Source organism: Diachasmimorpha longicaudata, chromosome 8, assembly GCF_034640455.1.
Source record: "Diachasmimorpha longicaudata isolate KC_UGA_2023 chromosome 8, iyDiaLong2, whole genome shotgun sequence".
NCBI lineage: Eukaryota > Metazoa > Arthropoda > Insecta > Hymenoptera > Braconidae > Diachasmimorpha > Diachasmimorpha longicaudata.
The window spans coordinates 8132965-8151422 of NC_087232.1; the positions used below are offsets into that span (position 1 = coordinate 8132965).

Sequence of the window (18458 nt, forward strand, 5' to 3'; positions counted from 1 at the left end):
ATTGACATTGAACGAATGCGATGAAAGAGAGTCATTCCAATTTCCCCTCATCAGAAAATATCAATTATTGGGTGAGGAGGGAGGGGGCGGGGGGGAGGGTGCTGTCGCATAACGAGATCAAAGACGAGAAAAAAAAATTCTCGTTAATTACTGGCTCGACTGGAGGGTCTAAATAATGAACGGATTGATAATAGAATGGAAAAAACTCACTTTCAAATAAGGTTTTTTATTTTTATCCTCAAATAGAAATCAATAACTCATCAATTCCAAAATATTGATTATCCTTTAATAATTATTCTCACGTCTTTTATATTCCATTATTGTTATTAGCGATGACTCGAAGCTCAAGGATAACTTCTCCCTTATGGGGATTATTTAGTCTCATTATTTTTTGATTCATTTCGTAAGGTTCGTCGTTGAGAATTCTGGGCGGTGAAAATTCTCGGGTACGGTAAGAAATTGGGCGATCCCAGTCGTAACCCAGAGTGTCGGCGAAACGTTCTGATAATGGATAAACGATGGTCTAAAAATTTAAAAAAAAATATTACATAGTTTATTGGACGTTTCTCATGAAGGAATTAATATTCTCAGAAAACCGTGAATCAAATCAGTTTGACGCAGTTACTTTTCACTATTGGCCAGTTTTTTATGAATATCTTTAAATCTAAGAGAGATAATATTTCCTTATAAGATTCTTTATGCAATAAATTGATTTCTAATATCAATGTCGCTATAAAAAATTTGACTATGCCAACTTATCTTGACTCACCGACTTCGTTATTGGAATAAATGCAAAAAGATTTCATATTTGGAGATTAACAAAGTTAAATATTCGATTGACATTTTACCTTCCTTGTCGGGTAAGCTTGCTCCTCGGTCCCACCAGACTCTCCCGCGAAAAACGTCATGTCTAAATCCCTGGAAGCCTGTTCAGTGCCTGCATCATCCGGATAAACCGGGTAGTACTTGCTCCGAGGGGTATCCAGGTAGAGAACTCGTGAATTCACGAGTTCAATTGTTAAAATTATGGAGAAGATAAAAAATGTGAAACGAAACATTTTACTCTGAGCCTCAGTCGCTACTGAAGAGTCTAGAGAGTTGTTAGGGGTGAAAAATTGGCATCTACTGATGTACGTCCAGATGTCTAATCCGATTTCTTGGATGAGCGGAAATTCTGCAGGCAAATCTCTTTTATTTTCAATTGACATATCTTAATGACTTCAAGACACCTTTATGTTCCTCTAATCTTTCCAATTGATTTATTTGCGACGGGTCAACATCGTCAATACAATCTGGAGCATCACATTCTGATGAACTCATGTGACGATTTTTGAAATCACAAAGATCGTTTTCATTGACCAGATAGACACCATGAATAATACATGAAATTTGTACCCCACGGTATACAAAATCAAATTGAACGACGTATATACACATGCACATATTCGAACTAAATATATAGATATATTCGAAAAGTTGGGAGGCAAACGAATGAGTACAAGAGACCGAGCATAAATCTAAATAATTTTTCAACAAGCTCTCGTGAAAATTTTTATTGTTTCCCAGCCGTGACAACCGACACTCTCTTGAATATTCATTCGATGGATAAAAGAATATGTAGAGACATTTTTGTCGTCCCCAATTCACCCCAAACTCCGAATATATCTTCGAGAAATTTTGAATAGGTCATTGTTGCGTTGGTAGAATTGAATATTATTCAAATGAAATAAGTAATATGTCAGTCTCCCTGGTGATCTCGAAAATTATACTTTTTCTCACTGGATATTTTAGGATATATCGTGTAAATAAATATATCGAGATATATAAATGAGATAAGCTGACTCATGTCTCAGTCGAGTTTTTGAACAATATCTCTGTATCTAAGAAAGATAAAAAAAGTTTCCGAAAGGAAAAACGTTTATTATGAACATTTTGCTATCTTTCCGAGATTTCGAAATATTCATTAAAAACTGATCATTAGTCAAAAGTGAATTATCTCGGTTTACCACTTTGCTAATGAATTATTGACTTGTTTAAGAAATATTAACATATTTGATATTGAACATCATTCATAAATTTCTTTTGGGCTTGACACTTCAATTATTCACCGTTGGAATTTCAATAAATCTCAGAAGAATTAACGAGCTTGGGAAAATGACATTCTAGCTCTCCATCTTTCATATTTTCTCGAAGGAGAGAGGAGAGTTGTGAAATATTGCCGACAACTTTTCTCATACTCGAAACTTTTCCATGGCTTTGATAATAATAGGGCTTGGCGGGGGGTGGGGGGAGCTGGAGGAGGGAGCGCAGGCTCTCAGAGGGTGTGGTGTACACTGATATAGTGGTAACTGAAGTGCCTGCCGTAAGAATCACGTTGATATGCCTTGAATAGCACCCCCCCCCCTCCCCCTCCCTCTTCGAGTTCTTGATTTTTTTCTCGCCTCTCACATTTCGAGATCATGTGAACCCTCTCAACGGGATGACATTTTGCTCCAGATGTGCATTGTACATTAACAGGAGAAACAAGGTTAAAAAAAGTCATTCATTTTTTTATTTAACCTGAAGGATTTAATGAGCACGTGTGAAGTTAGAGGGAATAAAGGGATTGCTTTCACTGATTTATTTGTTTTTATTTCAATTTTATTCATCATTAATACTGCACGAACATGTTCGTCATCTAATGATTTTTCTCACTGAGGAGAGCAGTCCTCTCGTAACAATTCATCGATTGGTCTTTATACAGTCCTATACAATGCACTTGATAATGGAAAAATTTTATTTTTCCACTTTCTGGTTTCATTTTAAATACTAGAGTCTCGAAGTTTGACTTTCCACGGTAGATTACATTACATAAAATTCACTACGACAGTATGATCGACGTATGAAAGGTATCTGCGGCCGATAACGATTCAATCGTTTTAATTCACACGAACAATTCGTCTATAAGCGTTTAAAACCATTTTTGAAACTAAAAATTAATGAAAACGGTGAAAATCCGGAATTAACCGAATTGTTTCTAAGGTGATTAGATAACCGACGAGTATTTGGTGACTTGGAAATGAAAAATCAATCGATTGTCCATGGACAAAGAAATTTTTCATGACATTTTAGTAGCTAAGTTGTGAAACGAGACAAATCAGATTGACTTCAGCTCAAACTTTATCATTTCGCTAGTGATATTTTTTCATTGAGACTGATTTTCCTCATTTCACGACTCCCCTACAGATTCCTGGTAATTTTTCAACAGTTCTCCTTCAACTGAACAATTACAAACGAATTAGTTCGTCGCAGCAGCTATTTTCTTGCAGATTTCGTTCGTGAACTCGCTGCATTTGGCAGTGCCACCTAAATCGCCGGTTAAGTATTTGGCGTCTTTGATGGTGTCATAAGCTGCTTGCTCGATGATCTTGGCATGGTCAACGAGGCCCATGTGCTTGAGCATCATTACTGCGGAGAGGAGAAGGGCGGTTGGGTTCGCTTTGTCATGGCCAGCGATGTCTGGGGCTGTTCCGTGCACCTAAAACAAGTATTTACATTATTTTATTGTTTTATTGTTTAAGCCTTTACTGAAGAATTCCGGAAGAATGAAATATTTAGACTTTTTACATGTTGATTTAATTAGCATGTCACTAACTACTTTCCAGCGTCGAAATGCATTTTTTTCCGCACGAGTCAGAGACTAGATTTTGGATTTGTTTTTGAAGGACAACTAACTCTCGCCGAAATTTAATTTTTTTATCCAGTGAATGTTTATTGTTCATTGATTCACCTTCCGCCCCCTCCCCCCTCACATGTCAATGATAATAAGAGAATTTAAATAAAGGCACTATTAAGATCTGAATACTCACAGACTCGAAGAGAGCACCATTAAGCCCAATATTTCCACTCGGGGTCAATCCTAACCCCCCGACGAGACCTGCACACATGTCGGAGAGGATATCGCCGTAGAGGTTAGGCATTACGAGAACGTCATATTTACTCGGGTCCTGGACCATATTTAGGCATACTGTGTCCAGGTATCGTTCTTCAAATTTGACATTTGGAAATTTCTGGGCAGCCTCACGACAACATCGCAGGAACAGACCATCCGACATTCTCATTATGTTGGCTTTGTGCACCGCTGTCACCTGAGCATCAATTCCAAGATTACATTGTTAATTAATTAATTATTGAAAAATGAACGTTATAGTGATTGTCTCCGAATTGAATGGAGATGACTAGAAATGTTATGAAATTTGTATGAAGAAATTTCAATTTCCAAGTGTCAACACTAGAATTTTCCTAAAACACATCCTCTTCATTTATTAATAATCATACCAATAATCACATTGATAATCATATCAATAATTCTTGGACGACTTCCCAGTTGTTTATAATTGTTATTGTCGTTGTAAAATAAAATAAGATTTTTAAACCGGCTAATGACGAAATTACTATAAATTCGTACCTTTTTCCTATTATTTTCACTGGCATACTGAAACGCAAATTCGGCAACTCTTGTCGAAGCCTCCTCCGTGATGAGCTTAATGGACTGAACGACTCCATCGACAATTTCATGCTCAATACCAGAGTATTCGCCCTCGGTATTCTCACGAATTGTTACGACGTCTACGTTATCGTAAAGAGTTTTGTAGCCCTCAAGGGAGCGGCAGGGTCTAACGTTGGCGTATAAATTAAATTCCCTAAGGGCACAAGGAAGGCAAAACATTGAATAAATTTTTAAACTCTTAGTTCTCTACAAAATTTTAGCTCAAATGAGTTTTTATACGTTTGTTTATAATTTCGGCATTTCATTTGTGATTTCCTCGTCATGGAAATAAAATTCATGACCCAATGAAGACTAAAATTGAGGCGTGACTCAACTATAGGCACGTTACGTAATCATTTGAACTCCAGGCAACTCGCTACATCAGATTGCAACCCGACAAATACCAGAACTCTCTTACTATTTTTTATTTTTCATAACTTACTTTCTCAATGCAAGATTAAGCGATCTATGGCCCTTTCCGATGGGCGTCATGAGGGGACCCTTAAGGCCGATTTTATTTCTATTGACTGAGTCTATGGCAGCCTGAGGAATCCCAAATTTTCCATCTGGCCCTTTCACAGGCGTCACATCTACTGATTCCCATTCGATTGGTACCTGAACGATTCAACAGAAGATATCTTCATTTCTAAAATGTAATCAAACATTTAAGTCTAGTAGCCTTATGTAATTTTTAATTGGTTTTATCCGTTATGATAATTATTCCTCTTGAAGTTAAATAAAATTAATATCCTGGGAGGAAGGAGTTAAATGATTGGTACAATATTTGTTTTCTATCATCCAAATGAGATGTTGAATTACACTTGTTTTGTAGTTATTTGGATTACCAATAAATATTTTTTCACGATCTTATGAAAACAATGGATGGAGATAGTTAAATAGAATGATATAAACTACTTTTTCCATTCCCGTAATTCTGTATATGTCTTTTACGATTATGTAATTACTTTGATACTGATACCAAGTGGTTTTAGAAAAAATTTCAAGTAATATTTTTCTATGAACTGTTTCACTCTTCAATTTCTAAAATACCATCCAAACGTCCTGTTTAGAATGAATTCAATCAGAAGGCCATTAAAAAATGAAAGATTGTCCGCTGATAACCCTGGATCACCTTAAAGCCCCCAAAAAAATATCTAATGGAAGCTAATGTGATAGTTGGAACTCCCGAATCATTTAATGGTTCTACTTTAAATCATCCAAAACAAATGAAATCAATGGAACGATGTCAGACCACAAGATGATTGAATAATCCCCAAATACCTTGGCAGCATCGAATATTTTCTGTACAGCAGCCGAAATCTCCGGTCCAATACCATCGCCAGGTATGATGGTACATTTGTGAGGGCCTCCACTATATAACCGAGCCCCAGTGACTCCAGGTGACACCTAAAACCCATCAATGAACGATGAAACCCACGACATTCATTGAGAAATGCTACTGAAAGGTGAGAAGTTGCAAAAGGGAGCAGCGGCCAGAAATAAAGAGAGAAGAGACGAGGGGGCCATATGTAGTGGGGAATGCAGAAGAGGTATATTGGGGATTCTAACCTTCTACAAATGTTAATTTTCGTATATGAGAAAATCGATGGATGGAGCAAGAGCTTAAGCTATTCAACTGAGAATGGAAGAGAATCATACTTACGACTTTTCTAATCCACTGGGCTGCCATTTCAATATATGTTATGTGGCTAGAGATGAGGTTTTATTTAATTAAAAATATAAATAAATCGTTCAGTTTTATTGGATAATTTTATCACACAGGCACGTCAAGGCACCCCACCGAACATGCCACGGAGCATAGAGATCTTGCTGAGGGAATTTTAGAGGAGAGGTTTTGGGATGTCAAGTGGGCTGGTTTTTAATGCACCACTGGCGCCAGTTGCTGCCTAGGCGAAAGGCATTCAAATCGAAAATTAATGATTGCAGCCAATTTTTCTTATATTTCACAGCTGTTTTTATAACAATAAAAAACGTTTATCAAGAAATCTTTGCAAAATTTCTACTTAATCGGTAATGAGGGTTAAATAAAACAATACTTTTTAGGTAATAAAAGAAATTTATTCAAGTTTCTTTTCTCATAAAAAATTCAAGACAAAACTATAAATGTTTTTTACGAGGTACTCCTTGGCTTGAGTTCGTCGTAGCACGATCTCAGGAAGATGTAGTTTTTCTTCATGGGATTGTAGAATTCGTGACCCTTAAACAATATTACGAATATGAGAATGCATTGTAGACATTAGAATAATTTTCATAATTGCAGAAGTCTGTATTTTTGATACAGCTGTAATTGTACGTAATTACGTATACCATTTTTCTTCTCTCCTATTTCTTAGAAACGGTAAATTTTTAAAATTTCTCAAAACGTCTAAAATTTTCAAGAATTCCAATATTTGTCCTTGGCCACAAGAACCTCCTAAATGAACTTGAAATCATAAAGGTATTCACGTAAAAATCACGGTAATTACCTTCGACCAATCATACGATACAGAATAGGCAAATATCTGTCCATTGTGATTGAAGCAACAACGAGTGATAGACTGTTCCATGGGTTCAGATGGCTTCAATTTAGTTCTGGCGTCTTTATCCCAGAAGCTGAATGTTCCATCACTACCAACAGTGGCTAGGGTTCCATGCACAGGGTGAAATGCAATATCATTGACGGCATAGATGTCCTGGTAGCCGTTGGGTGCGCCGTTCGATCGATGACACTTGAAGGTAAAGTTGTCTTTGGGGTTAGAGGGATTCACATACTGAATAGCAACTCGTCCTTCAACACTGCCAAGAGCGTAACCATTTGGGCCTTTTTTCTTGTCTCTGAAAATTGCAACAGAACGGTGCTGATACTTCAGGGGCGATTCCACTCTTTTGAACTCCTGGGGAGTGCCTTCCAGCTGATAAATTATTAGACCTCGACCTGCTGTACCAACTACAGCCATTGGATAATCCTATGAATTTTTTTTTTTATTATTATTATATTTAAATAAATTAATGACATATAATATAATCCCTAAGACAAATTAATTTAGGGAAAGTAGCAAATTTGTTAAACATAAAAAAATGATGATTCAGTAGAGTTAATACTTACAACGTCAGCACAGTAGCATCTTTCTGGTAGATTAATCGTTAACATGGGATTTGGACTCCTGGTATCCCAGAACTTGAGTGTCTTATCCCAGGAACCAGTCATCAGACAAGAGTAGTTTGATCCCTTAACCCAGTGACACGTTTTAACAGGTGCATCGTGTTGAGCTACTTGGACACTTTGATTTGATGCTAAATCCCAGCACTTGACCATTTTATCGCAGGAGGCCATGAATACTTTAGTTCCATCCTGGACAATGCATAAATACATTAAGCACAATTCATTCATCATTTAATTAATGAATAAATGGATGGAAATGTCTGAGAGAATTTTAAACACATACATCGTGCCAACAAACATCTAAAACTGGGCCTCCCAGTGTCTGCATGGATTTAGGAACTGTCTTGCCAGTTTGTTCAACCTCCCAGCATCTGACGTTGCAGTCCCATGACCCGGCAACAAGAAAATTCTGAGAAATCGATGCTGGACTGAAAGCTAGACTCGATATCGAATCGTCTGGTGGTGAAACCACTTCAAAATCCTTCATAGGGTTGGCATTGCCTGGAGCAACAGCTCCCAATGTGCTTGTTTGGTTAAACATCTCTTTCTGTTGTCTTTAATCGACGATTCTAAAAATTTCGTTTCACCTGCAAGCAAGGAGATGAACAAGCAATGCAATTTTCTTCGTCGGTTTTTCTAAGGTTATAATGTTTAAAACATGTTTGAAGGACAAATACTAGTTGATATGTAGTTACCCCAGAATATTGATTGAAAGTTATTCCAGTTAATGTACACAAATAAAGGTTTAAATAAAAACTTTGATATAATGGATTAATTGTTGTAAAAATCACTGATTTTCGGCTTTAGCGCCTTTATTTGCTCTCGAAGTGTTTCAACAATTGTTTCCGAATCGCACCGATATTCGTTTCACTTGTACAAAAAGCGAACACTTCATGTGACTCACAGTGTCTCGTGTGTTGCAAACTCCCCTTGAATTCGGTCGATCTTCAACGCGAAGAGGTTAACCTCCATTCAGTTCTGCCTTCAATACTTCATCTCACCTTTACGAAGCCTGATTAAGCGATTAATCAACGTTAATATCATCCTACGAAGATGGCTGGACTCGCTGGAAAGGCAGTGACACTTGCTAAGAGTAATTACCCTATTAAATTCCAATATCCCTTACCTGGAAATCCAATTCAACTGATTTTTAACTCATGACAATATCACGATTCTTACATAACTAATGATTTGTAATATTAAAATTTAAATTTTTTCTTCATTTTTTACTAGCTCAATTCTTATTTTTTCTGTAAACAAATTCATTTTGATTATCTCATAATTATTTTGCTGATTTTAATTTCTGGTGTCATTGAGGCAATAACCTAATATTTCTTTCTAATTAATTACAGCTGCACTGACACTGGCTAAACCACAAGCAGAGATAATCCTGCGTTACGCCAAGGTAGAGCTAACACCACCAAAGCCAGGTGATATCCCAGCAATTCGTGCTGGTCTTGCAAAATTAATTCACAGTGCAAAAACCGGTGCGTACAAAAATCTGACTGTCAAGGAGGCATGGATCAACACCCTCGTAGGAATAGAAATCTGGTGCTGGTTCTTCATTGGTGAATGCATTGGCAAGAGGCATCTCGTTGGTTACGACGTTTAAGTTTTTCAATTCATTATTCAATTATTGAAGTATCATAGATATCAAATTATTGATGAAAACAGATGTTAACGATACTCGTGCATTCGTTGGAGTAATAAATACCTGATTTCAATGCAGTTCACATCAAGCATTGTCTTACAACTTTATAACTCAATTCATTTAATAATTCATTAACATAATATCAACAGAGAGTCCTCCAAACGAACCAAGTTATGTAGAACTTGTTAACAAGAAATAAATAATATCATGAAGTCCGTTGTAGGGAAGAATTGGCCCACGGGAATAATAAATATAAATAATCAAATGCAGCGCTCGAAGCTTTAGAAAACTATTACTACAATTTTTTTTATTAAAATTTAATTTTTATAAATCATCATGAACATTGGAAAAGGTGTTGTTGTGCGTATTGCCACATACAAATGGCTCCAGTCACGTGGACGTTGAGAGATCGAATGACGCCTGCCTGAGGAATCTCGACACACGTGTCCAATAGTTGAATTAAATTTGCTGGTATTCCAGTCTTCTCATTTCTGAAAACATAAAAAAATTCTCGTTACCATTAATCAATCCTCTGTTAGGGAACATCAAAGAATAGAATAGTTACCCCAAAAGAAGAATTGTCTTCTCTTTGAACTTTATGTCAAGAAGATTGACACTATTGGCAGTCTGTTCAGCACCAATTAAATTCCATCCCTTGGACTTCTGCTCCAGCAAATAATCACGTAATTCGTGAGGTTTCACCTCCGATATTGTAATCCATTTCTCTGCAGTGACGCTCAGACTCTGAAAGTCTTTGTTTTCTGTGTATCTCTTACTCTTCAGAATCAATTCCCTCGCACAGAAAATCTCAGCTGTTCTGGCTAAGCCTCCAAGGTTAGGAAAGCCTTCAATCAGCGTCGCAATGACGATGAGACCAGTGTCATTAGTTATAAGTTTCTTTTTAAGCTTCATCGTTACCAGGGAATCACTAGTTGAAATTCCAAAAGTCGATGGAATTATCTTTTTTTGAATGTCAGCAATGCTGTCTTCATTGAATACGTCTGCATCCGGAGTTAATGAATTTTTCAACGATGAGGAAGATGGAATTTTACTCAACTCGTTATCGTAGCGGAAATAAGGAAGAGAATTGACTTTGTTGAAAAAAGAGTGTTGAAACAAGCCATCTTCGTCAAACCTGATCCACTCATCCATAGAAACATTCGTTAATCTTGGAATGTCATAGAAAATACTATATAAATTCCAGTGATGCTCTGAATTAAACTTGGAGAAATAAAAATTGTCAAACAGTTTCATAGAATTCGTCATCATATTTCCATAAACCAGACTCTCGTGTATAGCTGCCCTAACACTCTCATACTCCATCGACACTTCTGGCGCAATCTCATCAGTCATCTCCCACAATTTACACAATATTACTTGCGAGTATAATCGAACGACGAATTGCTGACAGAAACAACTGGGCAGGATATAAGTTACAGCCTTCCGAATGTACTCCACTTGTTCCAAGCTACGTAAGGATTTAGACACGTGGTAGACAATTGAGATTAAAGAAGGTAGACCACCCGGTCGATTTTCACGTGCTGAAATAAATAAATCCCAGACAGAATTACGTAATGTTTCGTAACGGGTATGGAGACGTATCAAAATCCACTCTTTCATAATTCTAACACTTGACTGATCGCTTTCGATTAGAGTCAATTGAGTCAAGACATTGTGAATCTTCAAGGCATTATCTTCCGAAATTTCCGAGGTCATCAACAGCAATACCTGCATTATTCGAAGCTTCCGTCGATGCGCGTTTGAATCCCCAAAGTATCTCTTATTACTTTGCTTCTCCAACAAACGGAGCAGTTGTGGAATGTAACTTTCGCTGATATTCTCTTTGCATTGAATAACTACTCGTGTAATCAGGATTGCTAGGAAAGCTCTAGTTATCACATCTGTGTACGCTCCCAATCCGAATGTCGTGATAAAGTTGATTTTAACATTTTTAATTATGTAGCAACACGTTTGCATGTCAATTCTTTTATTTATTTTTCCGACATCTGTCTGTAAAAACGATGACAGTATCGCATCACGAAAAATGTATACATCATCATTATCAATACATATCATTCTCTTGAAAAGCAAGCATCGCAAGCTTGAAGAATTATCAGTCTGAGAAATTATCTCATGTACATAATTCAAGGCAATATGTCTGAATTCTTCTATCCTGAGAAAATGCCTGGTTAATAGCAGCTCCAAGAAAACTTCAGCAGAGATTCTATACATTTCAGTTTTATGCATATCCCGTAAAGTGCTCCAACAAACCTCGATAATATCTCTAATAATTAAAGACGCGTTCATTATTTCCCCACAATCGTTCTGCTTAACAATTATGAATCTCAGGATTTTAAGGATATTTGGAAGTGCATCATCAGATTTGGTTTCCGCCAAGGGCATGAGTTTCTCATTCAGAAATTCCTTGAAGAATTCCGAGGATAATTTTTCATTGCTTTCAACAAAGTCAAGATAAATTTTCGCCACAAGGCCATAGCATTCAGACACTATTTTTCCGTCTCCATTGCTTGAAACAAATGTAGGGTGACGATTACTAACAATGGTACCACAATTCTTGCTCTTTTTCAACAAATGGAGAATATTCAAGGTGTACCATGTTCGAATAACAGGTGTATCCCGAAGATTAATGAGATCTAGAATCTTTTCAATCTCTTCATCTGCGATATTGATCATGCTGTTGATAAATTCAGTGAAAGAAGGGTCTTCGATTCTCAGAATAGCTGAAAGGACCTTCATATAAATTTTACCAGTTTTGTAGGATCTTGGCCAGTTAGATCTGAGGCTGTTCATGATCAAATCCAATATGGACTGTGAAAATCCAAAAATTAATGTGACGTAAGGATCATCTTTTTTCGGTGACAATTCCATTAGGTAAGTTATCACCTGCAGAGCTTTGAGATACAGCCAGGGATTGGCGTATACTCTCTTGTATGCATCAACAATTGGTAAAAATAACTGATACAAACAAATAGATGTGACAGACTCAGTAAGCAACTTATTTTCTGCGTCACATATCAGAACAACCATAATGGCTAGAGCTTTCACCTCTGCATCGTCAGTTTCACACTTCAGAAAATGTTCACAACACTTGGATATGGATTTGACAGCGGCGGATTCTTCAATATTCATCTTCAGAAGATTCGTGAGTAATTTCCATTTATCGTCTCCTCGTTTCAGGGCCCCTTCATTGATAATTGACGGAAGGATTCTACAAATGGCGAAAAAGTCAAATGGTGATTTCACGTAAATTGTTATGCAATTGAGAATATTCCTCTGGGCTGGGATTTTCATTATTTGTATCAACTGTTTCACGTGTATCTCGCTTATCAGCCGTAGAGCTTCCAATTCTTCTCGGCCCCACAAGTTGTGCTCTACATCAGTCATTCCTGCATTGTTTCCTAGAGCTTCGAGGATATACAACAGAGGGATAGGAGACCAATTGATCTTCGATGCTTGAATAATAAATTTGCTGGTTAAATTTATTTCTGATGATTCTGCCTTGATGAAAAAGTCGGATAAATCTTGGAGAACCCGCGGCTGAAGATCAGGATTCTGATATTCATATAGAAAGGTTTTATTCAGCGTCTCCATCAATAGTAGCATGAATTCATCGTCGAAAATATAAAGATTTACTTGTAGGAGAGTACTGAGTCCTGCTGTTATGACGTTGTTGTTGGCGTGATTCAAGACACGAGTAAAGATGCACTTCAACCAGGTCCTGTTGAACAAGGATTCGTAGGTGACACTTGCCACTAGGAATTTATCCAAGTGGGCCAGGGCAGGGAGAACTAGGTGCGCCTGTTTCTCTTCTAAACTCTCCAATAACGAGAAGAAATTACTTTCTATCTCTTCGATGCTCACGCTATCATCCTCACATAAAACGAAGGGATACATCAGGTGTTCCTCTGACTCGCGATTCGTCCTAGACTTTCCCCTTTGTTTAGTCCACTCCATCAGTTCCTGAGGATAACGTCTCAGGTAATTGACAATTTTTTTTAAGCTGTACTGCGCTTGCTTCCTATGCAATTGTATGTTCGATGTGAGGTGATTGGAAATAAGTGCGAGAACACTGTCACTCAGAGTTGACTTCAGATTTAACTCTAGAATATCTCTCGAATGATTTGAGAAAAAATCATCGATCAATCCGCACAAAAGTGTCAATGATTTCTTGGATGTATGTTGATTATATCCTTGTATATACTCCCACAACATATTGATAAAAGCTCCTGGAGGATTAATTGTTTTCGTTAGCTTGAGCAGGAGTGACACAAAAGGCCTCCACTCCTGGGAATTATTCTCATCAATGAGTGGGAACCACGCTTTTACAGTCGCCGGCAATGCAACCGAGATAAACTCCCCAGCTTCCGTAAATAATCTTGTTTGCAAAGCTACAGCATCAGATATGATTTCGAGAACTGGCAAGTTATTATGAAGAGTGTTGCCTTCGTCAAGTTGTTTTTGGATGAACTCAAGAGCCTCTGAAAATAACTGCTGTATGCTCTCATTATTTGCATAACAAATTATCTGGAGAATGGCCACATCATTGAGAATTGTCTTGATGGTCTCATTATTGTCTCCAGAATAGAATAAAATTCGCCGCAAATTATCCAATAATTTCTCATTGGAATAATCCCCAATTGTTTTCATTTTACTTTCATTGTGGAGTTGATATTGATAACACAACAAATCACGAAAGGCATTATGCAGTTTTTCATCAGTTGTGTTCTCTCGAACTCTCTGGTGATAAACGTTCATAACTTTGTGAATGAATTTTGATGGATCATCTTCGAAAGAAGGGTCCAAAATACTCAATAATGTGAATCCAGCTGTTGATGTGTTTGTAAAGGCTTCATGGAGAGCTTCAAATCTTCCCATGATGTAATTACTCCTCGATAATTTTAATTTTAAATTAATATTGTCTATTCTAGATGTACTTGCTTGTTTATGGCTGTATTGTCTAATATTGGAGAACCTAACCTTTTATGTATACCATGTGTTATAGAACTCGAAATTGTAAACATAACCTCAAAAATATTAACATGCGCGACAGATGAATAACATATACTGAATGTACGTGCCTAATTTTACATGTTAATGAGAAGCATCAAGACGTTAAATAATTCTCTAAAAAGATCCTTAACAACAACCATAATGGCAAAGAGCAAATTTGAATACGTTCGAAATTTCGAGGATGATAACATCTGCCTGCCAAACTGCTGGATAGTAGTCAGGATCGATGGCAGGAACTTTTCGAAATTCACTGATGTCCATAATTTCACAAAACCCAACGACTCTCGAGCACTAGCCCTCATGAATTCAGCAGCTACTGTCGTCATGGAGGAGTTCAAAGAAATTACTATTGCTTATGGACAAAGTGACGAGTATTCATTCGTTTTCAAGAAAGATACTCAGTTGTACAGTAGAAGAGGTAAATATTTTTCATGGATTGAAGATTTTTTTCACAATGATGGGTTGAAGATTAATTTTTATTCATCTTTCAGAGATTAAACTCCTGACTTATGTGAATTCTTTGTTTGCCTCGGCTTACGTCTTCAATTGGTCAAAATTTTTTGACAACATACCCTTGAAATATCCCCCGGCATTCGATGCCAGAATTGTTTTATATCCTTCTGACGAGAATTTACGAGATTATTTATCCTGGAGACAAGCAGATGTTCATGTTAACAACCTTTACAACACTTGCTTTTGGAATTTGGTGCAGAAAAAGAACATGACGACAATAGAGGTATTCATGAATTGTATGTAGAGTTTTGGATTTTATGGCTAGATTTTTAAGGGATTCTTTTATGATTTTAGGCCCAAGAAGTTCTCAAAGGGACCCTCTCGGCATTCAAAAATGAGTTACTCTTTCAGGACTTTGGAATTAATTACAATAACGAACCACAGATGTTTAGAAAGGGAACGACTCTCTTCAGAGAATTAATAAACGACACTGATGGGAGGTCTAGATATAAGGTTATCTCTATTTTCGATGACATTATTGGGAATAAATTCTGGGATGAACATCCAGAGATTCTTCATGTTAAAAAGGCGTCTACGATGACTCCAGTGAATAGGGAAAATGGAAATAAAAAGAAGAAAAATAGAGTTTCTAGAGGAGAGTTCAGTGAAAAAAAGATTGAAACGGACACAGTGGAAACGAAATCTTCGTGATTAATAATTAATGAGTTAATCAGATAGAATCTTTCATCTGGGATGTTTATTCTTGACATTTTTTTTATTCGCTCTGTGGAAGAGGATTTTTTAATTAAAAAATGAGAAATGAAAATAAAGCAGTTTCTTGGTGTTTATCTCCCAAAATGGCTCATTTAAAAATAATGATTTGAGCCATTAAAACGATTAAGGGAAAATTAAATCTTAATACCAATAAAAATATTCGTCTTTATGAATATATTTTTCACAAGTAATTTATGATACATACACGCATAGTGAATAATGGTTTACAGTGGAATGCAGTATATTCCCCCCTAGACATTTAAGCGAATTAATTCCAACAATAAAACTCAGAGCAGAATAATACTTTCCTAAATCAATTAATTACACAGAAATTCGTTACAAAATTTTGCACGTAAAATGCCTATGTCCTTTTGCAACTTTCAAATATAAATATATAACTCTTTGATTCGATAAACAGAAATTAGGTAATTTAAATGAAATAAATCATTGATTGATTTGCAAATTAATTAATTTAGTTTACTTAACCTTCGTTTCATTTCTCCATGAAATTTAACATTATACTACATATCTTGTGGATGATAAATCAATTTTTTTATACAGAACGACGGTAATAATTGGCGTTTCCATCGGGATTAAGTAGGTCCCACGTTGGAGAAAATAATATGAACAATTTTCAACAGATGCCCCATTGAGAATTCTAAATTTTTTTAGAAGATTGGAATGTAATTGTCGATTTTAGCACGATGTTTCTGTGCAACGCACTCGGATATCCATACGATATTGCGGCATTCTTGTTCTTTTAGCTTCAAGTAGCTGTAAAATACACCGAAGTGGAATTGTTGAAGGAAGGCGTTGACATTTAGACGTACCTGTGAGCGTGAATAAAATAAGTCCGATTATTTTTATATTTTCCTTTTTCAATGTAGACAATTTATAGACCATTCTTTTATTTATTAATTACTAAGTTTACCTCATGCTCGAAGAATTTATCCTCAAGTGTCTTATCTCCGGGATTATTTCCAGCACCTTCGAATAATGCACTGTACTCCTGCAGTAGATAATTAAGTGCATTATTTCGTGTATTTTTTGGAGAATATAAATTTTGAGAATTTACAAACTTAGAAATAACAAAATGTGAATTGCTCTAATATTTACCGCGTAGTATTCAGCAACTGCTTTTACTTGTTCATAGTCATCAGCCCGCGCCAGAGCTGCTAAACCATCGGGATTCAATTTTCCACAGCGAGGATACAGCTTCGCACGATCATCTTTTCCCAATTCAGTGCCGAATGAGTTGATGGTGATGATGATAGCTCGCCTATCAGCTTCAAACTATGAAGAAAAATATTTCGAAATCCTATCGTTAATTTTTAATATTTTGATCAATTTATTCTTTGCAAAATTTCATGGAATCAAAAAATAAGAAGTTGGCTAATTACAAAGTATGATTTATTAAATTAAATTATTACCGCAAGAATTTCACACATAACATCAGCTGTAGTTCCTCCGATGTCTTTACAAAACTTGTAGAAAGCCTCGAGATAAGCTTTGTAGAGAGTATTTCTTATGATTTCGATGTTCATCTCGTCTAAATCCTGTTCTGAGATGCAATCAACGAAAAATGGAGCTAAAAACATAGTGAAGACGAGTGAGAAATTATGTTGTCCAGAGAAAATAATTTAAGAAGTAAGAATTCTAGCAATAGCGATCATTGTTTGAAAAAATAGAAGTCTGCAAAATTTATTTTAGTAAATTCTTAAATTTGAAAAATATTGACTTCATTGGAACTGAGATAATTTACAAATGAACAAAACGTAAATTTAAACAAGTTCAAGGTTTTGGTTTGGAATCAATACTGGTTGAAGTAACAAAGAAATTATCAATATTATTAATAATTTCTTCCGAATAAATTATTCTTTTTTATTTTTCCGAATTAATGATTTTTACCCAGTGGAGTATCGACCAAAACAGCATTATATAATTCAGCAGGAGTAGCAGCCACATGAATAGCTTCCATCTGCTCGAAGCTACCAAGAGGATGACACTTGGGGATCAGCTCCGAGATGGGCCTCTGGTGGAGTGTCCCCGTAATCAGCAAAATGATGTTGTCAATCATGTAGCTGTACGTGATAAAGTCCAGGAATTGAGACAGAGGTTCTACAGAGTGGTTGCGCATATGCTGGAACTCGATGACGAGCTTTTCTCGGAGTTTGTCGTCAATCACACCGACTTGCAGGGGTGAGGGCTCATTTGCCAAGAAACTCCCATAGTCAGTTCCAGCTAAATGCAGCTTTAGGTCTGTAATCGGTGAGAATTAATTAATTAAATGATATAATGACACTATAAAAAAAAAACATTTATGAAATACTATTCATCTAGAAAATTCTTTCGCCTCAATCGAGCGTTGGCGATTAATAATCCAACATTATTGCTACTGCAGACACAAGATGATGATTATGAGGATTAACTTCAAATTAATGTTTAATTACATGTTAAACTTGCCTTCAAGTGTTTCACACTGCACCAAATTGAGATAATCACTCTGTTGAAGAATTCCACATTTGAATCCTCTGCACAACCCCTCCAAGTAACCACCGTCAATGTTAAACATGCATCCCTTCATCTTGAATTATAAAAATCAATCGAATATTTTGGAAAAATAGAAATTTACTTGTGTATTGACAATAACTCGATCACAAGTTTACACTCGGACTCGCCCTTTTCACTGAACGATCATATGACCCACTGCCATGAAGTCAGCTGCATCGATTGGAAAAAATATAATTTCGTTATTGGTAGTGGTGGGAAAGATACAATGGAAGTGAGAATAACGCAGGGAAGGGGTGGTTAGCCACCTAGCTCCCGAGAGCAAAGCTTTGCATCGTCAATGCTCGTAA

The 18458-nt window shown here is 36.4% G+C and overlaps 6 protein-coding genes across 9 annotated transcripts; 2 read left to right on the plus strand and 4 right to left on the minus strand.

Annotated features, from left to right (window-relative positions):
• Positions 1-2618: 2618 nt before the first annotated feature.
• Positions 2619-6359, minus strand: LOC135165501 (probable isocitrate dehydrogenase [NAD] subunit alpha, mitochondrial). The gene is made up of 6 exons (XM_064126856.1): positions 6192-6359; positions 5810-5935; positions 4971-5143; positions 4448-4682; positions 3849-4127; positions 2619-3517 (listed from the first exon to the last, which is right to left on the minus strand). Exons 1-6 carry the CDS (start codon positions 6216-6218, stop codon positions 3278-3280), a joined length of 1080 nt encoding a protein of 359 aa, XP_063982926.1. The 5' UTR covers positions 6219-6359; the 3' UTR covers positions 2619-3277.
• Positions 6360-6591: 232 nt separating this feature from the next.
• LOC135165502 (protein Rae1) lies at positions 6592-8737 on the minus strand. Of its 3 annotated transcripts, none has more exons than XM_064126859.1 (5): positions 8596-8737; positions 7975-8278; positions 7635-7880; positions 7015-7494; positions 6592-6746 (listed from the first exon to the last, which is right to left on the minus strand). In XM_064126859.1, the coding sequence occupies exons 2-5, from the start codon at positions 8230-8232 to the stop codon at positions 6660-6662; spliced, it is 1071 nt and encodes a 356-aa protein (XP_063982929.1). In that variant the 5' UTR covers positions 8233-8278; positions 8596-8737; the 3' UTR covers positions 6592-6659. The 3 variants fall into 3 exon arrangements, with proteins under 3 accessions (XP_063982929.1, XP_063982928.1, XP_063982927.1); XM_064126858.1 differs by lacking the exon at positions 8596-8737 and adding an exon at positions 8369-8580; XM_064126857.1 differs by lacking the exon at positions 8596-8737 and adding an exon at positions 8387-8579.
• Positions 8643-9419, plus strand: LOC135165506 (ATP synthase subunit g, mitochondrial). The gene is made up of 2 exons (XM_064126864.1): positions 8643-8784; positions 9044-9419. The coding sequence occupies exons 1-2, from the start codon at positions 8745-8747 to the stop codon at positions 9301-9303; spliced, it is 300 nt and encodes a 99-aa protein (XP_063982934.1). The 5' UTR covers positions 8643-8744; the 3' UTR covers positions 9304-9419.
• Positions 9420-9634: 215 nt separating this feature from the next.
• LOC135165496 (probable methyltransferase TARBP1) lies at positions 9635-14370 on the minus strand. The gene is made up of 2 exons (XM_064126837.1): positions 9908-14370; positions 9635-9833 (listed from the first exon to the last, which is right to left on the minus strand). The coding sequence occupies exons 1-2, from the start codon at positions 14236-14238 to the stop codon at positions 9677-9679; spliced, it is 4488 nt and encodes a 1495-aa protein (XP_063982907.1). The 5' UTR covers positions 14239-14370; the 3' UTR covers positions 9635-9676.
• On the plus strand, positions 14091-16694 carry Thg (tRNA-histidine guanylyltransferase). 2 transcript variants are annotated; one of them, XM_064126863.1, is made up of 4 exons: positions 14091-14241; positions 14554-14791; positions 14865-15109; positions 15181-16694. In XM_064126863.1, exons 1-4 carry the CDS (start codon positions 14215-14217, stop codon positions 15535-15537), a joined length of 867 nt encoding a protein of 288 aa, XP_063982933.1. In that variant the 5' UTR covers positions 14091-14214; the 3' UTR covers positions 15538-16694. The 2 variants fall into 2 exon arrangements, with proteins under 2 accessions (XP_063982933.1, XP_063982931.1); XM_064126861.1 differs by lacking the exon at positions 14091-14241 and having other exon boundaries at positions 14452-14791.
• Positions 15760-18339, minus strand: Vhaac39-1 (Vacuolar H[+] ATPase AC39 subunit 1). The gene is made up of 6 exons (XM_064126860.1): positions 18064-18339; positions 17509-17859; positions 17031-17188; positions 16717-16893; positions 16532-16609; positions 15760-16430 (listed from the first exon to the last, which is right to left on the minus strand). Exons 1-6 carry the CDS (start codon positions 18182-18184, stop codon positions 16269-16271), a joined length of 1047 nt encoding a protein of 348 aa, XP_063982930.1. The 5' UTR covers positions 18185-18339; the 3' UTR covers positions 15760-16268.
• Positions 18340-18458: the final 119 nt, after the last annotated feature.